General features: G+C 39.6%; 1 protein-coding gene across 1 annotated transcript; it reads left to right on the top strand.

The window, feature by feature from the left end:
- The first annotated feature begins 10,064 nt into the window (after positions 1 to 10,064).
- Positions 10,065 to 15,937, top strand: NOPCHAP1 (NOP protein chaperone 1). The gene is made up of 4 exons (XM_045872694.3): positions 10,065 to 10,228; positions 11,872 to 11,958; positions 13,694 to 13,830; positions 15,540 to 15,937. The coding sequence occupies exons 1-4, from the start codon at positions 10,114 to 10,116 to the stop codon at positions 15,756 to 15,758; spliced, it is 558 nt and encodes a 185-aa protein (XP_045728650.1). The 5' UTR covers positions 10,065 to 10,113; the 3' UTR covers positions 15,759 to 15,937.
- The last annotated feature ends 2,795 nt before the right edge of the window (positions 15,938 to 18,732 follow it).

The following is an 18,732-nucleotide window of genomic DNA, read 5'->3' as shown; positions in this document are numbered from 1 at the left end:
CCATCACATATATGGAAGTCAACCAGAGTTTCTTATATTTATATGCCTTCTAAGTATCTTAAAATTGAAAACAGTTCACCTTCTTTTCATATCATTTTCCTGTTGAATAAAATAGATATTTATCCTGCAGGATTTCCCACATTCTAGATTTGCCTGATTGCTTCCTTGAGTGGTTTCACTTACCCTTCTATTCCTCGTATTTCCTGTAAAACAGTAGTTAGAAGTGGGGGCTTGATTTAGGAAAAGGTTTCTTTCTTTTTTCCTTTCCTTTTTTTTTTTTTTTTTTCTTTTTATCTTGTTTTGTTTACAAGAAAACTTATTAGGTGGCACTGTGCACTTCCTAATGCATTAAATTAGGGGCACACAAAGTCTGTGTGTTGGTCATACTTTCAGAGATGTCAGAATGACTGGCATCAGAGCCAGATTTTGCCAGCTTTGCCTAGTGGGAATCTCAGAGTTAGCTCCAGATTCCTTTTGCTACGACCCCACTTGTCTTTGGGAGCCTCCTTGCTTCCTGGCACCACAGATATCCCAAGTTTATACCTCCTGACCCAGACTTGACATCAGCCATTTGTATAAGACGCTCTGTTCCTCTTAGTGAGGAAAGGTATTCAGCAGTCATGATCCAGCTCAGGGAAGCTTGTTATGGTGGCTTGTTATTATTCCTAGACCTTCCAGTGGATCAAGTTCAGGAATAAGTGGTTTTTCAGAAAGAGAAAAAGAAATCATGAATTAATATAGATATTACCAATTCAAATTTAAAATTATAGGAGGATTTTACTTTTATTTCTTTTCTTGGAACAAAAAACCTGAGCTGCAAATGATACTAATATAATTACTTATTTGCTTTATCCAAGAATATGCTTATAGCAGTTTCAAAAATAACCGTACTAATAGCGCTACTAAAAATTAAGAGGATTGGATACATTTTAAAATTTCTATGTCGGTGTGTAGTGATTGTCATCGACCTTAAGCTATATCTTACTAAGGATGTACCGTCCAAATATTGTGTTTTAAAGTCACCTAAAATCGTTCTTTTCTGTGTTGTTATGCTATAAACTTGACATAGAATTAAATTCAGTTATTGCAGTTTGTATGGGGGGGGATTTTCTTTCCTTTTGTCTTTTTGTTTTTAAGTAGGCAAAGTATTTACATGATTCTAAAGTGAAACTATAAAACCCAGTATATTCCATGAAGTCTAATGTCCTTTACTATTCCTTGCTTTCCCTTTTAACTATTTTATTCAGTTTTGGCTTATCCTCTATTGTCTCTTTTTGAAAATAGAAGCATATGTGCACGAACATGCGTGTGCATGTATACACATACATAGGTATTTTCCTCTCTTTATCACACAAAAGGTAGCATACCATAAAAGCTGTTTTGCAAACTGCTTTATTCACTTACCAATATATCCAGAAGGTCACTCCATACCAGGATATACAGATTTTCCTCATTCCTTTTCAAACTGCATGGTACTCCATTGTGTGTTTATTCAACCAGATCCCTATTGATGGACGTCTGGGTTATTTTAGTTTTTCACTATTACAAACAGTGTATCCACCGGGGCGCCTGGGTACTCAGTTGGTTAAGCAGCTGCCTTTGGCTCAGGTCATGATCTCAGGGTCCTGAGATTGAGTCCTACATCAGGCTCCTGCTCAGTGGGAAGTCTGCTTCTTCCTCTCCCTCTGCTGCTCCCTCTGCTTGTGCGCTCTCTCTTGCACTTTCTCTCTCTCTCTCAAATGAATAAAGTCTATAAAAAATAAAATAAAACATGCTCTTTAAAAAAATAGTGTATCCACTCCCCCTTCCCGCTTCTGAATATTGTTAGAAATTTCTCAGTAAAAGGGTAAATGTACAGGGGTCCTGAGTGGCTCAGTTGGTTAAGCATCCAACTCTTGGTTTTGGCTCAGGTCATGATCTGAGGGTCCTGAGATCAAGCCCCTAGTCAGGCTCCCCACTCAGTGGGGAGTCTGCTTCCCCTCTCTCTTTCCCTCTGCCCCTACATCCCCCCTTGCCCGCTCATGCACTCTCTCTAATATAAATAATAAATCTTTTTTATAAAAGAATAAATGTATAGGTGATTTTATTTGATAATGACAGTTCTTTTCCATAGCAACACTACCATTTTGCATTCCCAACATAAATGTATGACAATGTCTGGTTCCCCACAACTTTGCCAACAGGTATGTTGTAATTTTTTATTAGTACCAATTTGGTAGATGAGAAATAGTTCCTCAGTGTCATTTTCTTTTGCATGCATTTTTTTAATAGGAACAAGCTAGAACATCTTCGTTATATGTTTAAATACCATTTTTATTTCTACTTCTGTGAATTATCTGTTCACTTCTGTAACCTGTTTTTTCATGGAGTTATTTGGTCGTTTTCTTCTCGGGTTTTAGAAGCTCTTTACGTTATGGGTGTTAAAACTTTCCAGTAATATAAGTTGGAAACCTTGTTTTTAAGTTTATTTGCCTTTTTACATTGCTTATGCTGATTTTTCTCAGGTAAAAGTTCTTTTTGAATTCTGATAGAGTCAAATTCATGGATCTTTTCTCCTACTGGTATATGTTTTTACATGCTTCTGGAACATTATCCATTTCAAGTGGTTTCCTATGGGTTTTCAAATTTGCATAGAGTTGTACAAAGTAGTCTAAATAAATTTTTCCATATTTTCTCTGCTTTTATAGTCATTATTCCATTATCATTTATTTCATATATTTATACCTCCAAACCTTTCTCCTCTCCACTCTTCTGGTTTAAGTTAGCTAGAGTTTGTCTATTTTCCTGACTTTTTAAATGCTTAGCTTTGAGGGCTTCCTCTTGCTGCAAGGATTATGCAAGGTAGTATGTTTTTACAGTTTTAGGTGGAAGAGACTTTTAAAAATTCATTATTTTCTACTTATATTGAATTGAGTGTGATCACAGAAGGCCATTTATATCATTTACATTTTTAGAATGCATTAAAATTTTCTTCGCAGACTCTAATATGTCAATTTTGTGAAATTTTCATGTGACTTAGAAGGTTTAATTTGTATTATCAGGATTCAGTCCCCTCTTATTTTGATACTGTGTTTCTACTATGAATAGTATTGTAATTAGCTGGTCACCTCCTCTTTCTCTTTCCTCCTTTATTCCTAATATCTAAAGTAGTATCTTTTGGCTGGCTCAGTCAGTAGAGCATGTGACTCTTAATCTCAGGGTGGTGGTTTCGAGCCCCAAGTTGGGTTGGAGAGTACTTAAAAATAAAAAAAATAAAAAATCTAAAATAAATAGATAAAAAGTATTATTTTTTATTCCCAACTTCCAAAAAGCAAGATTTTTCTCTTCATTTATCATCTCTGCTTTCTCCCCATTTTTACAATTTATATTATATCCATATTATCATATCTATAAAAAATACATACTATTCTGTTAACCTTATTCTCACCATTCTATCCCGAATTCTACTGTAAAATGCTCACTACCAAAACTGAAATTGAATTTGTCCAATCATTTTCTGAACCTTGTTCTCTAGTAGATACCTCAAGAAGGCTGGGAGCAATATTTCCTATGTCCTTAACATGTTCATTAACTGTCTACATCTTTTTTTTTTTTTTAAGATTTATTTATTTGACAGAGAGAGACACAGCGAGAGAGGGAACACACGCAGGGGGAGTGGGAGAGGGAGAAGCAGGCTTCCCACGGTGTAGGGAGCCCGATGTGGGGCTCGATCCCAGGACCCTGGGACCATGACCTGAGCCGAAGGGAGACGCTTAACGACTGAGCCACCCAGGCGCCCCAACGGTCTACATCTTTAAAACTTTTATATTTGAAAAGCAGTTAATGTTTTCTGTCCATTTCTTTACTGGATTATTTGTTTTGGGGGTTTAATAAATTCTTTATAGATCTCAGATACTAGCCCTTTATTTGATAAGACATTTGCAAATATCTCCTCCCATTCTGTAGGTTGTCTTTTGATTTTGTTGACTGTTTCCTTTGCTGTGCAAAAGGTTTTTATCTTGGTGAAGTCCCAATTCATTTTTGCTTTTGTTTCCCTTGCCTTTGGAGATGTGTCTAGTAAGAAGTTGCTGTGGCTGAGGTCACAGAGGTTTCTGCCTGTGTTCTCCTCAGGGATTTTGATGGATTCCTGTCTCACATTTAGGTCTTTCATCCATTTTGAGTTTATCTTTGTGTGTGGTGTAAGAAAATGGTCCAGTTTCATTCTTCTGCATGTGGCTGTCCACTTTTCCCAACACCATTTGTTGAAGAGACAGTCTTTTTTCCGTTAGATATTCTTTCCTGCTTTGTTGAAGATTAGTTGACCATAAAATTGAAGGTCCATTTTTGGGTTCTCTATTCCATTCCATTGATCTATATGTCTGTTTTTGTGCCGGTACCATACTGTCTTGATGATTACAGATTTGTAATAGAGCTGGAAGTCCGGAATTGTGATGCCACCAGCTTTGCTTTTCTTTTTCAACATTCCTCTGGCTATTTGAGGTCTTTCTGGTTCCATACAAATTTTAGGATTATTTGTTCCAGCTCTATGAAAAATAGATGGTATTTTGATAGGGATTGCATTGAATGTGTAGATTGCTATGGATAGCATAGCATTTTAACAATATTTGTTCTTCCAATCCATGAACATGGAATGTTTTTCCATTTATTTGTGTCTTCCTCAATTTCTTTCATGAGTGTTCTATAGTTTTCTGAGTACAGATCCTTTACCTCTTTGGTTAGATTTATTCCTAGGTATCTTATGGTTTTTGGTCCAATTGTAAATGGGATCGATTCCTTAATTTCTCTTTCTTCTGTCTCATTGTTAATGTATAGAAATGCAACTGATTTCTGTGTATTGATTTTATATTCTGCCAAGTTGCTGAATTCTTGTATGAGATCTAGCAATTTTTGGGTGGAGTCTTTTGGGTTTTCCACATAAAGTATCATGTCATCTTCTCCAAAGAAGACATACAAATGGCCAACAGACACATGAAAAAATGCTCAACATCAATTGGCATCAGGGAAATACAAATCAAAACCACAATGAGGTACCACCTCACACCAATCAGAATGGCTAAAATTAACAAGTCAGGAAACAACAAATGTTGGCAAGGATGCAGAGAAAAGGGAATCTTCTTACAGTGTTAGTGGGAATGCAAGCTGGTATAGCTTGCATTCTGGAAAACAGTATAGAAGTTTCTTGGGGTGCCTGGGTGGCTCAATTGTTAAACGTCTGCCTTCAGCTCAGGTCATGGTCCCAGGGTCCTGGGATCAAGCCCCACATCGGGCTCTCTGCTCGGCGGGAAGCCTGCTTCTCCCTCTCCCACTCCCCCTGCTTGTGTTCCCTCTCTCGCTGTCTCTCTCTGTCAAATAAATAAATAAAATCTTAAAAAAAAAAAAAACGGTATGGAAGTTCCTCAAGAAGTTTAAAATAGAGCTACCCTATGATCCAGCAATTGCACTACCAGGTATTTACCCAAAGGACACAAACGTTGTGATCCAAAGGGGCACCTGCATCCCAATGTCTATAGCAGCAATGTCCACAATAGCCAAACTATGGAAAGAGCCCAGATGTCCAACAACAGATAAATGGATAAAGATATGGATATATATATATATATATATATATATATATATATATATATATATATGGATATATTTACATATACACAATGGAATATTACTCAGCCATCAAAAAGGATGAAATCTTACCAGTAACATTGACATGGTTGGAACTGGAGGGTATTACGCTGGGCAAAATAAGTCAATCAGAGAAAGACAATTATATAGTTTCACTCATATGTGGAATTTGAGAAACAAAACAGAGGATCATAGGGGAAAGGAAGGAAAAATAAGATGAAATCAGAGAGGGAGACAAACCGTAAGAGACTCCTAACTATAGGAAACAAACTGAGGGTTGCTGGAGGGGAGGTGGGTAGGGGGATGGGGTAACTGAGTGATGGGCATTGAGGAGGGCACCTGAAGAAATGAGCATTGGGTGTTATAAGCAACTGATGAATCCCTGAACTCTACATCTGAAACTAATGATACACTGTATGTTAACTAACTTAATTTAAATAAAATGAGTTAAAAAAAAAAAAAGAAAGAAAAGCAGTTAAGTCCTTAGCTTAAATTTTCTTTGAGTATCTTAAATATGCTATTTAATTGCATTTTGGCAAAAATCTTTCTGTCAGAATGTCAAATGCCAATCTTATTTTCTTTCCTCATGACTTATTGGGTCTTTTTGCCAAAATACTCTGGATGGTCTTTTTCTTATATTTAGAGTCCAAGAGTTTTACCAGAGTGTGTTTTGGTAGTGACTAGTCTGGGCTGATTTTTCTAGGTAAATGATACAGTCTTTTGATATGTATATTCAAATTTCCACACATTTTAGAATAATTTTCTTGAATTACTTTTAAAATACATTCTTTATTTTGCAATAATTTTAATTTTATGAAAAATTCTCAAAGATAACACAGAGTTCTCATATATCTTTTATCCAGTTTCCATCCTTTGTTACTATTGTACATACCATGGTACATTTGTCAAAAACAAGAACTGACATGGTAGTAGTTTGTGTTTTTCATGGAATCTGTCCATTTCATCTAAATTAGAAAATGTATTGGCATAATTGCTTAGAATATTTCCTTTATCCATTTGATGTCTATAGAATCTGTGGTAATGCTTCTCTTCCATTTCTGATATTATTAGTCTGTGTCTTCTCCAGTTATTTTCTGATTAGTTTGGATAGAGGCTTATCAATTTTATTGATTTTTGCAAATAATCAGCTTGGTTTTTTTTACTTTTTATATTGTGTTTATTTTTTATTTTATTGATTTCTACTCTTTATTATTTTCTTTCTTCTGCTTGCTTTGAGTTTAATTTACTCCTTTTTTTTTCTAGTTAATGTGGAAGCTTAGATAAATGAGACCTTATATCTTTTCAGATATAGGCACTTAATGCTATAAATTTCCCTCCTTGTACTGCACCAGCTGCATTGCATACATTTTGATATTTTCTGTTTATTTTATTTTATTTTTTTAAAGATTTTTATTTATTTATTTGACAGAGAGAGACACAGCGAGAGAGGGAACACAAGCAGGGGGAGTGGGAGAGGGAGAAGCAGGCTTCCCGCCGAGCAGGGAGCCCGATGCGGGGCTCGATCCCAGGACCCTAGGATCATGACCTGAGCCGAAGGCAGACGCTTAACGACTGAGCCACCCAGGAGCCCCTTTTCTGTGTTTATTTTAATTCAGCTCAGAATATTTTATAATTTCTTTTATATTTTTTATTTGACTCATGGGTTATTTAGAACTGAATGGTTTAATTTCCAAATATTTGGAGGTTTTCCAGATACCTTTCTATTATTGATTTTTAGTTTGTTTTTGATAATCTAGATAAGGTTGTTAGTTTTGTTGACATCAGAGAAAAAACTTGGGATGACTTCAATCTTTTAAATTTTTTGTGACTTGTTTTATGGCCTTGCATATATATGATCAATCTTATTGACTATTCTGTTGCCATTGAAACAATATATATTCTGCTGTTGCAAGGTCAGGTGTTTTGCGAGTCAGTTAAGTTGGTTGATAGTTTTGCTCAAGACTTCTTAATGTATACTAATTCTATCAATTACTGAGAAAGGAATGTCAAAAGCTCCTACAATAATATTAGGATTGTCTATTTCTACTTTTAGTTCTATTAGATTTTCCTTCTTTTACTTTAAAGCTTGGTTATGAGACTCATTCACAATTATTATTGTTCTATCATCATGATGAATTTATCTCCTTATCATTATGATTTATCCTCGGTAACTTAGTCTGCTCAGGTTGCTATGGCAAAGTACCACAAAGTAGGTGGCTTAAACAAGAAAAATTAATTTTCTCATGGTTCTGGAGGCTGGAAAATCCAAGATCAAGTTTCTAGCAGGGTTGATGTCTGCTGAGAGGTCTCCCCTTGGGTTGCAGAAGGTTGTCTTCTTACCATGTATTCACATGGCCTTTCCTTGGTGTGTGTGCATATGGAGAGAGGAAGAGTAGTACTCTGGTGTTTCTTTATATAAGGGCACTAATCCTATTGGATCAGGACCCCACACTTACAACCTCATTTAATCATGATTACTTCCTTAGAGTCCCCATTTCCAAATACAGCCACATTCAGGGGTTAGGGCTTTCAACATATAGATTTTGGGAGGATACAAACATTCAATCTGTAACACTTGGCAATATTCTCTGTTTTGAAATCTACTTTGTCTGATAATCATGTAGCTACTCTAGCTTGATTTTTGTTTCATATTTGCATGGTTTATCTCTTCCATCACTTGACCTTTAACCTATGTATGTCTTTACAATTAAAGTGAACTTATTGCTGACAGCAGGCAGTTGGGTCTTGTTTTATACAGTCTAACATTTTTTGCCTTTTAAATCTTAGACAAATGTACATCTAGTCTAATTACTGATATGGGTTTAGCTTAAATCTACCATCTTGTTATTGGTTTTTCTATTTATCCCATCTGTTCTTTGCTCCTCTTTATCTTTTATCCTGTTTTCTTTTGAATTAATTGATTATACTTTACAGGTCAGGTTTTATCTCCACTATTGGCTGATCAGCTATTCCTCTTTTTTTAGGTTTTTGTTTGTTTGGGTTTTTTTTGCAGTTGCTCTAGTAGTTATAATATACATCTTTAACTTATCACTATTTTTTAAATCCTATTAAAATACTTCACATAAAATATAAGATCCTTACAACAGATTTACTACTTCCAACTTCTGTGCCATTATTTTTTTTTTTTAAGATTTTATTTATTTATTTGACAGGGAGAGACACAGTGAGAGAGCGAACACAAGCAAGGGGAGTGGGAGAGGGAGAAGCAGGCTTCCCACGGAGCAAGGAGCCCGATGGAGGGCTCAATCCCAGAACCCTGGGATCATGACTTGAGCTGAAGGCAGACACTTAACGACTGAACCACCCAGGTTCCCCTCTTCTGTGCTATTCTTCTTATATGTATTTTACGTCTACATTTGTTATAAACCCTATAATATTTTTTAAAAATCTAAACAATCTATTGTTTTTAAGAGATTAAAAGTGAGGAAAACTATGTTTTACATTTATTTTCACATTTTATAAAACTGCTTTTCTGGTTAACAACATCATTTCTAGGAGGGAGACTAAATTCTGCATCTTCTACTCTATCTTGGCTAGATATGAATGTCTTAATTTCTAAGTTATTATTGCAAATAGCTCCATTAGTTTTGTACCTATGGGATGCTTCTGATCTAGTCAACAATTCACAACAGAGATTTGAGGACATTTCTAAAGGCTCAATCCTGTTGTACAGGGGTGATCCATCAATCAATGAAACAATTCACAATTATTCATTTGTTCAACTTTTCTCTGTTCATTCATTAGTTAAACACAGATTAATCATTAACGATGTGCCTGACTCCAAGTGAGGCACTGGCAATATAAAGAAAAAAAGCTGCTGTCCCTTCCCCGAAGGATCTCTAGACAGAGTAGGTTTTAAATAGAAAGAGAATGAAATCAGCTTTAAAATGCATTAATCAGTGTCTTCCTCCTCAGTGCCTACTGTCATTTCTCCCATAATTCTTTGTGCCCTGCTTTTTAAAACTTGGTTGTGATACAATGGTAAGTCGTTATTATGATAACAATAAGGGAGGGTTGCTAAATGGATACAGCTTAAGCTTTGCAAGGTGCAAAAATTCTAGAGCTCTGGTACTTAACAATGTAAATAGAGTTAACACTTCTGAACTGTACACTTAAAACTGGTTAAGATGGTAGATTTTATGTGTGTGTGTGTGTGTGGTTTTTTTTTTACCGCAACCTGAAAATTAAAAAATGAGGAAGGCAGCGCCAGGGTGACCTGTTGTCCGGACTGTTTGGCTAAAATTGAGTTTTGCCAGCTCTTTGATCCCGCCAGGGGACCTCAAGAGTCCCAACCTTCCTTTTCCCACCACAGGAATGGCCTCAGGGATCCGCCAGGTGTCGCCGTGGCCGCGGCCGCCCGCGCCCCGCCCACCGCCCAGTTTCGTCCAATCGCGGCCGTGGCCACGCCCCCTGGCCGAACCTCTTTCCGGCATCCGGGCCTGGGTGGGCTGGCTCTCCAGCCTAACAAGCGGCATGGAGGGCCGCGGCGAGCCTCCGTCCCGCGCGAGCTGTTCGTCGTCCCCCCGGGACTCTTCGGCGGTCTCGGTGTCCAAGGAGCTGCTGACAGCCGGGAGCGGCGGCCGCGGAGGTGACGGGCGGGGGGCGGCGGCGTGGGGTGTGCACGTGCGGCAGGGGGCGTGTGGCCGGGACAGCGGCCGGCCGGTGGCTCGCTGTCCAGGTCCCGCGCCCGCGACGGGACGCCCAGCGGTGACCGCGGGACTTCTGCGAGACCGCCGCGGCGGGGGTGGGGCTCGGGGGCCCCGGGATGGTTGCATTCCGCGCGATAGTGGGCGCCCACTCCGCGGAGTGCATTAGCAGGACACCTCCCCTGAGGGCGGGGCCTGGGGAGGGCTTTAGGTGGGCTCTCCGCGTCCCCGCAGCGGGCTGGTGGGGGGAGCAGGTCACTGTTATGGATTAACCCCCCCCCATGCTCACAAAACCACCCGTTAGTGCCTTGCCTCTCTCTTGCAGAGGGACGCTTGGGTCTAGGAAATCCACACAGGATTTCAGACACCATAGTAGGGAGTTAAAAAGCATGGGTTTGAATCCCAACTCCACGACTGATCAGTTGTGGAACTACAGGAGACTTGTTTACATTCTCAAAGCTCCAGTTTTCACGTTTGGAAAATGGAGGTAGTAGTACCTGTTGATTTTTATTTTTATTTCTATTTTTTTTGAGAAGAAGGAGAATGCGCCTAAGTCCTTGGGCATATTCTCGGTGAATCTTAGCTTGAAGACGTTCTGTGAGAACCCAGAGCATCCCGAAGAGTTATAATAATAGCCAAAGCTTATGTAGTGCTTACTGTGACCCAGGATTTAATTAACTCATTTAATCCTCACAAAAACCCTGCGCATAAGGTTCTCTCTATTTTATAGGTGCGGAAACTGAGTCACAGTGTATCATAGATAAGTAACTTACTGGGGATCATCTGGCTGAAAAGTGACAAAACTGGGATTCGAACACAATCAGTCTGATTGGATTCTCTATGCTAATCCATTTGCTAGACCTAAAGTAGTAATCAAAGAATATTGGTTGAGATCTGCTTTGGGGGGGTGAATAGGGTTTTTGTATTTGAGTGAAGAGGTTTTCCAGGCGTTGGGAACAGGGTGATCAAAGCCTTGAGTTTTGAAAGACAAGTCCTGTCCTCTGAGCTCTGATGGGCCGAAGCGTTTGTTGATTTGAGGAGTAGTGAGTGATGGGGCTGCAAAGGTGCATGGGGTTGGGGGGTTCCAGGGGGGACAGACAAAAGTTCTCCAAAGGGCTCATTTGTCCAGGTTGGACATCTTTAATGAAGGTCCACTAACAAGGCAGGTGTGCTTTAAAGATAAACAAACAAGTGTTCCAAGAGGTTAAGTAATTTGACCAGTATAATGCAGCTAGTAACCATTTCTGGCTTCACTTAACCATCATTGTACTCTTTGCTGCTTCCTCTGTCCCTTCGTTGCAGAAACTCATTTGTCACTAATGGATTTCTGATCCAAGGGTGCAGGTTCGTTTGCGCTTACTCCTCAGCATCGGTGACACATACAGATGTATGAGGCAGGCCTAAAGAAGGGGAGGCGGCTGGGCGTAAAGAAGTAAAATGTTGCCATGGAACTTGGGGAGCCTCCTTTTCTAAAAATGTCTTGGGGAATGTGGAATGTTCAAGACTTGAGAGCGGTCCTGGAAAGTTTGCTGACGGGCCCCCATCTCTTTATGCTGTAGTAAATTAAGTGTGTGTGTGCTTTCAGGTATATGGGACAGGTTACTCATCAAGCCCAAGCCGAACTGCAGAAAAAATTCCACTCTTCAAACAGTGAGGATAGAGAGGAGTCCCTGTAAGTATCTTTCTCTCTCTCTCTCCACTCCCCTTTTCTCTCAAGAACCTTCTCTGATGTTAAATTTTGCCCAATTAAGCAGTAGAGATCCGCAGTGAATCCCAGTCCAGCCAGAGCTGTTCATTGTCCCCCCACCCCGGGACTGCTCGGGGGTTTTGGTGTCTTAGGAGCTGCTGACAGTGTTTTCCATCTGTGGACTTCCATCTGAGTCTTTTTTATATCTTCCATTTCTTTCCCCATTGTGATAGCCATTGTGCGGGGCTTCGTATTCTAGGACCTCAGTGCATCCTTCCAGCAGTCCTGTTTTACAATCAAAGGCCATTTCTTGACCTTTACCACCTTTCTCTTTTCTTCTTCTCTACTCTGGACAGTTCAGTCATGTACTGTGTAGCTGTAGCAGTGACTTCACAAGTCTTGAGAACTCGTTTTGTGCACAGTTATGTGCTGGGCCTTTTTTGAGAGCTCAAGAAATGAGACATACCTTGTTTATTGATTCCCCTGTACTTAGCATAGTAGAGTTATCCCTCCTGTTTTTACAGATGAGTAAATTGAGGTTTTGAATGGTTCAATTAAATTTATTATTTAGGACACCCGTGGTTGCAAATGACTAAATTCCAGCTCCAGTTGCCTTAAGCCAAAAAATAAATTACGTTGGCCAATTTTATTGGGAGGGGGGGAACCCAGTGACTTCGGGTACATCTGCATCCAGGTGCTTGGTGTCCTAGGGGTCTACTGCCCCATATCTCTCAGCTCTGCTTTCCTAGGTGTTGGCTAAATCTAGAGCAGGCTCTTCCTTACCTGTGGCAAGTTGGCCAGTTTATCAGCAGCTCACCCGGTCATTTACTCACTCAGAAGGAAGGGATCTCTTTCTCACAGTTCCAGCCAGAGTCCCAGGGTGATCTCTTATTGGCCTGACTGGATCACAGTATCACTGAATAAGCCACTGAACCAAATCATGTTGACCAAGGTTATGGAACATATAGGCATGAGAAGGGCAAGGCACAAGAATGACTAAGAGTGACAGAGCTTAAAAGGAAAGTCAAGGTTATGTTACCAGAAGAAAGGGGAACAGATAATGGGCAGGTAAAAACAACCACTACTTAGTTAACTTGCCCAAGGTAATTCAGGGAGTAAGAGGTGGAACTGGGGTTCTGTTAATAACCTTGTCAGCCTGACCCCAAAGCCTCAGAGCCTGAGGCATCTAACTATTAAGTCATACTTTCTCCTTAATTAGTTACTATTGGTTGAATGCCAGCCATCTAGGGATGTACAATTCTGGGGATATATGAAAACACAAATCGGAGCGCCTGGGTGGCTCAGTCGTTAAGTGTCTGCCTTCAGCTTAGGTCATGATCTCAGGGTCCTGGGATTCAGCCCTGCATCGGGCTCCCTGCTCAGTGGGAAGCCTGCTTCTCCCTCTCCCACTCCCCCTGCTTGTGTTCCCTCTCTCGCTGTGTCTCTCTCTGTCAAATAAATAAATAAAATCTTTAAAAAAACACCACACACAAATAAACAAGGAAATATTCACTAACTTGTGTAGTCCTGCTTTAAAGATTCAGAAGAGGATGGGGGTTTTTTAAAGTGGAAGAAATTTGAAAGATTTTTTTATTATAACTTTTGTTACTATTGTGACTATTGAATTCAAAAGTGTTTTACAGTAAATTCTGGATTTTAAAAGTTGAAGTTTGGCCAAAGACTAACATAAATATTGATAAACTATATTTTCTCTCCTTAGTATTAGACCAAGTACAGACCTTTCTCCCACAGATGGCTCAGGCAAATGAAAAGCTAAGAAAAGAAATGGCAGCCGCACCACCTGGTCGTTTCAATATTGAAGATATTGATGGGGCTCTTGGAAAAGTTATACAAATGGTAATGATGCTTTGTTTTCATTTCATAAATTAAAATTACCAGTACGCCTCATCATCTATAAGGGAGAGGACTTTTCCGTTTTAATTCAAGTGATATTTTCCTTCTTGCAGAGTCAGCTCATGTTTCTAATATTGCATGGGAACTTGTTCATTTTATAATTAGGGATCTTACAGATCAGTAGGCTTCCCTGAGTGGAGTTTAGGAATTTAGAAATAGAGAAGAGGAAGGGCTTTTTCAAGTCAAATATTACATTTGTTATCTTGAAGCATTAATTTACTATGTGTCCCAAGTGGATTGTGTTTTCCTAAAAGAAGGCCTGAAAGAAGTAATCATAACCTGACTCACTGAAAACGTAAAAATAAATGATGCATTTAACAGACCGATAACCTAAGCCACATGGGAGATCTCCAGCCGGCCTCAGATCTTCCTTCTTTCTATACCGGAGTTCCCTTTATAACACTAGGGTCTGGACAGAGCTGACATTGTTGGTAGTAGTATCTCATTCATCGGCAGCTCTGGTCAGCTCTACCTCCAGGGTATGTCCCAGATCCAGCGACTCTGCACGATGTCCCAAGGCTGCCAGCCTTGGTCCACGTCATCGTGGTCTCTCCTGTGGACTCTTGCAGTGATTTCTCCACAGGTTCCCCTGCTTCTGCCTTTTCTTTCCTAGCATCTGTTCTTCACACTAGGTGTGGCCCACGTTCCCCTCACAGTTCTGATGAATTCAGAGTCCTTCGAGGGCCCGTGTGATCCTGCCTCCAGCTCCATCTGACTTACCTGCCACCGCACCCCTTCTTTCCTGCACTCCCATTCAGTCTCCTTCAGGTTTTTCCCCTCTTTGTACGAGGCTCTTCCAAGATTTCTGCATCTTCACTCCTTCCATCTCTCATCGGTTGCACCGCAACAAGAGGCCTTCCCTGATGGCCCTATTAGAAGCTTATCCTCTCCTGCTTTACTTTTCTTCCTTTTCACTGCCCTACGCTATGCTTTATATGTAGTTGTTCATTGTCTTTCTTTCCCAACTAGAACGAGGTCAGCAACTATTTTGTGTATGGGGCCAGCTAGTAAGGACTTCAGGTTTGCGGACCATACCGTCTCTGTGGTGACTGCTCATTTCTGCTGTTTTAGTCTGACAGCAGCTGTAGATGATATGTATGAATAGGCAGGTTTTATCAACTTATTTATGGACATTGAAATTTGAATATCATATAATTCTTATGTTTCATGAAATACTATTTGATTTTTTTTCTTCTACCACTTAAAAATTAAAAAAAAAAAAAAAAACAACATTCTTAGCTCACGAGCTAAACAAAAACAGGTAGCGGACTGGGTTTGGCCTGCAAGCTGTAATTTGCCAATCCCTCTCCAGAAAGGCAAAGATTTTTGTTGCTGTTCTTGTGGAGTCTCTAGGACCTAGCGTGGTGCCTGGCTCATGTTAGTATATGTTGATATTTGTTGGATGCATGTTGTTGAACGTGTTCAGGATATATAGAATCGGGTTGTGGGGAACTTTTTAAACGTGTAGTACCTGTAAATCATCATGGTGGACTATGGCAACTGAAAGAAAAAAAGTACCATATTGTATTAAAAACATTTCTTGTCCTATGTTCTTCAATATTTGTGCTTAATGTTGGTCCTTCCCGAGGTTGTTATTACAACTTTCTAGGGAACTGCCCTGAAATAAATTTCTCACGTGGTGCTTTTGGCAGGATGTGGCCTTGTTTGAGATGAATCAATCCGATTCAAAAGAAGAGGACAGTTCAGAAGAGAGTTTGCAAGACAGCTCAGAGGACAGCTCAGAATCTGAGGGAGAAGAAGACGGCACGTCTTCTGAAGTCACCATAGATAACATTAAGCTTCCTCATTCAGAAGGTGGAAAAGGCAAGATCGAGGTTTTGGACAGTCCTGCCAGTAAAAAAAAGAAATAGTAAAATAAATGATCTCAGCAACAGGTGATACATGCCTGCTAGTTCTGCAGAAAACGAATATGGCTTGCTGGTGGTTTTGCATTTCAGGTATCTGTGGTGCTCCCCCTGCTTATGTTCCCTCTCTCGCTGTGTCTCTCTCTGTCAAATAAATAAATAAAATCTTTAAAAAAAAAAAAAAAGAGAAGAATTACCTATATTCAGCTGTCCTCAGGCATAGCTAGTTTCATTTAAAAAAAAAAAAAAAAAAAAAAAAGTCCTTTCCAGCGTGAGCTGGAAATCTGGCGCTCTCTGGTTTCATCACTGCTGGGGACTCTGCAGCCACTCTGCATATAGAATTTACTGGTTGGAAAATTCATGGTTTTTTTGTTTTTGTTTTTCCTTTTTTTTTCCAGAAGGCAGATGTTTTTGTTTCAGCTATTAAAACTATTCTACACTGTTGCCCACAGTTTGAAACCTATCAAATGTAGGAAATAAGGGACATCACAGAAAAAATAGGGTGTGGTACAAGAAGAGTGTAACCACTGGTTTTCCCTTTCAAAGGTCAAAATGATCCTATGCTCGAGTTGCCTTTTTGCCTCATTCTTGACCTTATCAAATTTGTTTCAGATCTCATCTGCCAAGGGACTGGCTTTGCTCAGGATATAGGCCTGAGAATTTAAAAAATCATCTCCAAGTGGGTTGAGCTGATGGAATTTGTCCCTTAATGTTTTAGGGCTCTCTTTTTAACTCTTTTTTCCCACTCCTCACATTAGCTCAAGACATCTTTACAAATACACTGAAGGTAATTCTCAAGGTTCTTCCTGGTATTTCCCATTGGAAACTGGAACCAGCTCTTCTGGGCTGTGCCTCACTAAATGTACGAAGAAATGAACAGATCTTGAAATGAGACTCCTCAGCTGGAACGGTTATTGTGCTATATTTAGTAGCACCAAACATAACTGTGATGGATTATTGGTGTAAATAATTGAAGATCGCCTCCTCCCAGCTAACGTCTTCTGCTACATTGGGGGAAGAGTTGCATTTGTCTGGCTCACTACTTAGTATGGTGGATGGTACTGACTAGGCACTGGATAATGTTATTAAACGACTTAATGGCTGTATGAGGGTATAACAGGAAATGTCAAGCCATGGTAGGCTGCTCCAGGCAGGGGATATGAAGGTGTAACTTCACAGGAACTACACATCCCAGTGGAAATACGCCGAGTGATCAGTGAGAGGCCAGTCTAGAAATACATACTAGTGTGTAGTATTTTAACAGGCCCTCCTGCCATGGCTATCTCATGTACTACAGCGAGCCTCCCTGTACAGTAAAGGAAGTCAACTAAATTCAGGTCCTCTGGACACTCTTGAGACATACTAGAAAAAAGAAAAACATGAAAATTTAATTTAGGATAAGGATGTCATTTTTAAGTAAGTGTAAAATGGATGAATTATTTAGCGTACAATATCCGAACTGGCTATTTCAAACAAGGTTAGATCTTAGCCTCATACCATGTGCTAAGATAAATTTTCTGTGGATTAAAGATTGAAATATAAAGAAATAAAATTATAAGCATTTCATACTAAAATATGGGTGAACATCTAATAGTGAAATTGGGAAAAAGGGTTTTTTTTTTCTTTTTTCAGGAGGCAGGAGTCAAAAGTTTGTTTTTGTTTTTTTTAAGCAGAACGGCGGAGTCTGAAATCACAAAGGAAAAGAGCAGAAAACTCGTGCATAAATATTAAAAACTAGTGCATAGTTTTATGAAAAGAAATTTTAAAGGTAAGGGACAAATTGGGAAAAATATTTGCAACGTAAGACTGTCAATATATAAAGGGTTCTTACAAATTAGAAAAAAAAACTAGTATCTTAATAACGAATAGGCCATAGCAAAAGAATTCACAGAAAAAAAATATTTAACCTCCTGTATCAAAAAAAAAAAACCCCAAAAAACTGTGGATGAAACCAAGATTGTGTTCTTGACTCAGCAAATTATTAGAAAGCTGTTTTGTTTGTCAGCAGTTGGCCCTTCAGGCTGCTGGAAAGTAAATCACCACTGTGCTTTGGTTAGTCTGACCCGTGCTTTCCCTGCCTGGTGTTGGGGTGTGAGACCTGGCAGCCCCTTGGTCAGTGATTCTATTCCTGCTAAGACCATGCTTGTGGGGGTCCCATCCTTTGTGGCTCTGTGACAGTTATAAATCCGAAAATGTGGTGTAATGGTGTTTGAAGCAAAAATTTCATTCTGAATGAATCTCCTGTCCATTCCCACAATATTTTAATTGTGCATTAAATACGGTACTTATTTAAAAAAAAACAACACCTGCCTTACAAAGTAGCTTGTATTATTGTTCCTGTATCCCCTAGTCTAGGAAAGGCAAGGGGAGGGGCTGAGTCTTATTTTCACTTGTATTTCCCTCAGTGCCTAGCAGAGGGCCTTTCACTTGGTTGAAATGTACAATAAATGGTCATTAAACTACTCTTTTTCTCTTTATGTCAGTAAAGTAATTCATTTTAAACGTCATTGGTTCTCGATCCAATATAAACAAGATGGGGTAATTATGATTGGTAGACTTATCCAAAAAGTTGAACGCTGGGATCTTTGTGGTTGACTCCCCTCCCCGCCCCCCCCCCCGCACCCCCAGTCATGGGAAACCCCTGCCAGTGATTGGAGTGGGAATGAGCACGTGAAACAAACTTTCCCAGCGAGGCATAAGCGAAGTCTCGTTAGTAGACTCTGGGAAAGGAAAGGATTTTTCATTCCTAAAAAGGAGGCACATCAAGAGGTGGTTCCTTTCTTCTTTTAGAAGAAAGGGTTAAATATTTTATGACTTGATAGGATTCCCAGGAGTCCTGTCTAGTGGCCATAAACGGAGCCAACTCTCGAGTCTGCGCCTCGAGGGACAGCAAAGTAAAGCAGGGGGCGCCATGAAGTCACCGCATTAAATAACTGCAGATGGAATCCCTAGACTTTGTGACGCAGTAAGTGTCCTAATT

The sequence above is a fragment of the Mirounga angustirostris genome, unplaced genomic scaffold, assembly GCF_029215605.1.
Source record: "Mirounga angustirostris isolate CCGP_5_RB_7025 unplaced genomic scaffold, mMirAng1.0.hap1 SCAF_5, whole genome shotgun sequence".
Lineage (NCBI taxonomy): Eukaryota > Metazoa > Chordata > Mammalia > Carnivora > Phocidae > Mirounga > Mirounga angustirostris.
This window is presented reverse-complemented; position numbering and strand designations above follow the sequence as displayed.

Excerpts from the sequence above, each read along its gene's own strand:
- NOPCHAP1 (XM_045872694.3), top strand. The coding sequence starts at position 10,114 with ATGGAGGGCCGCGGCGAGCCTCCGTCCCGCGCGAGCTGTTCGTCGTCC. Across the intron at positions 10,229-11,871 it reads CGGGAGCGGCGGCCGCGGAG|GTATATGGGACAGGTTACTC; the intron begins GTGACGGGCGGG and ends GTGTGCTTTCAG. Across the intron at positions 13,831-15,539 it reads TTGGAAAAGTTATACAAATG|GATGTGGCCTTGTTTGAGAT; the intron begins GTAATGATGCTT and ends TGCTTTTGGCAG.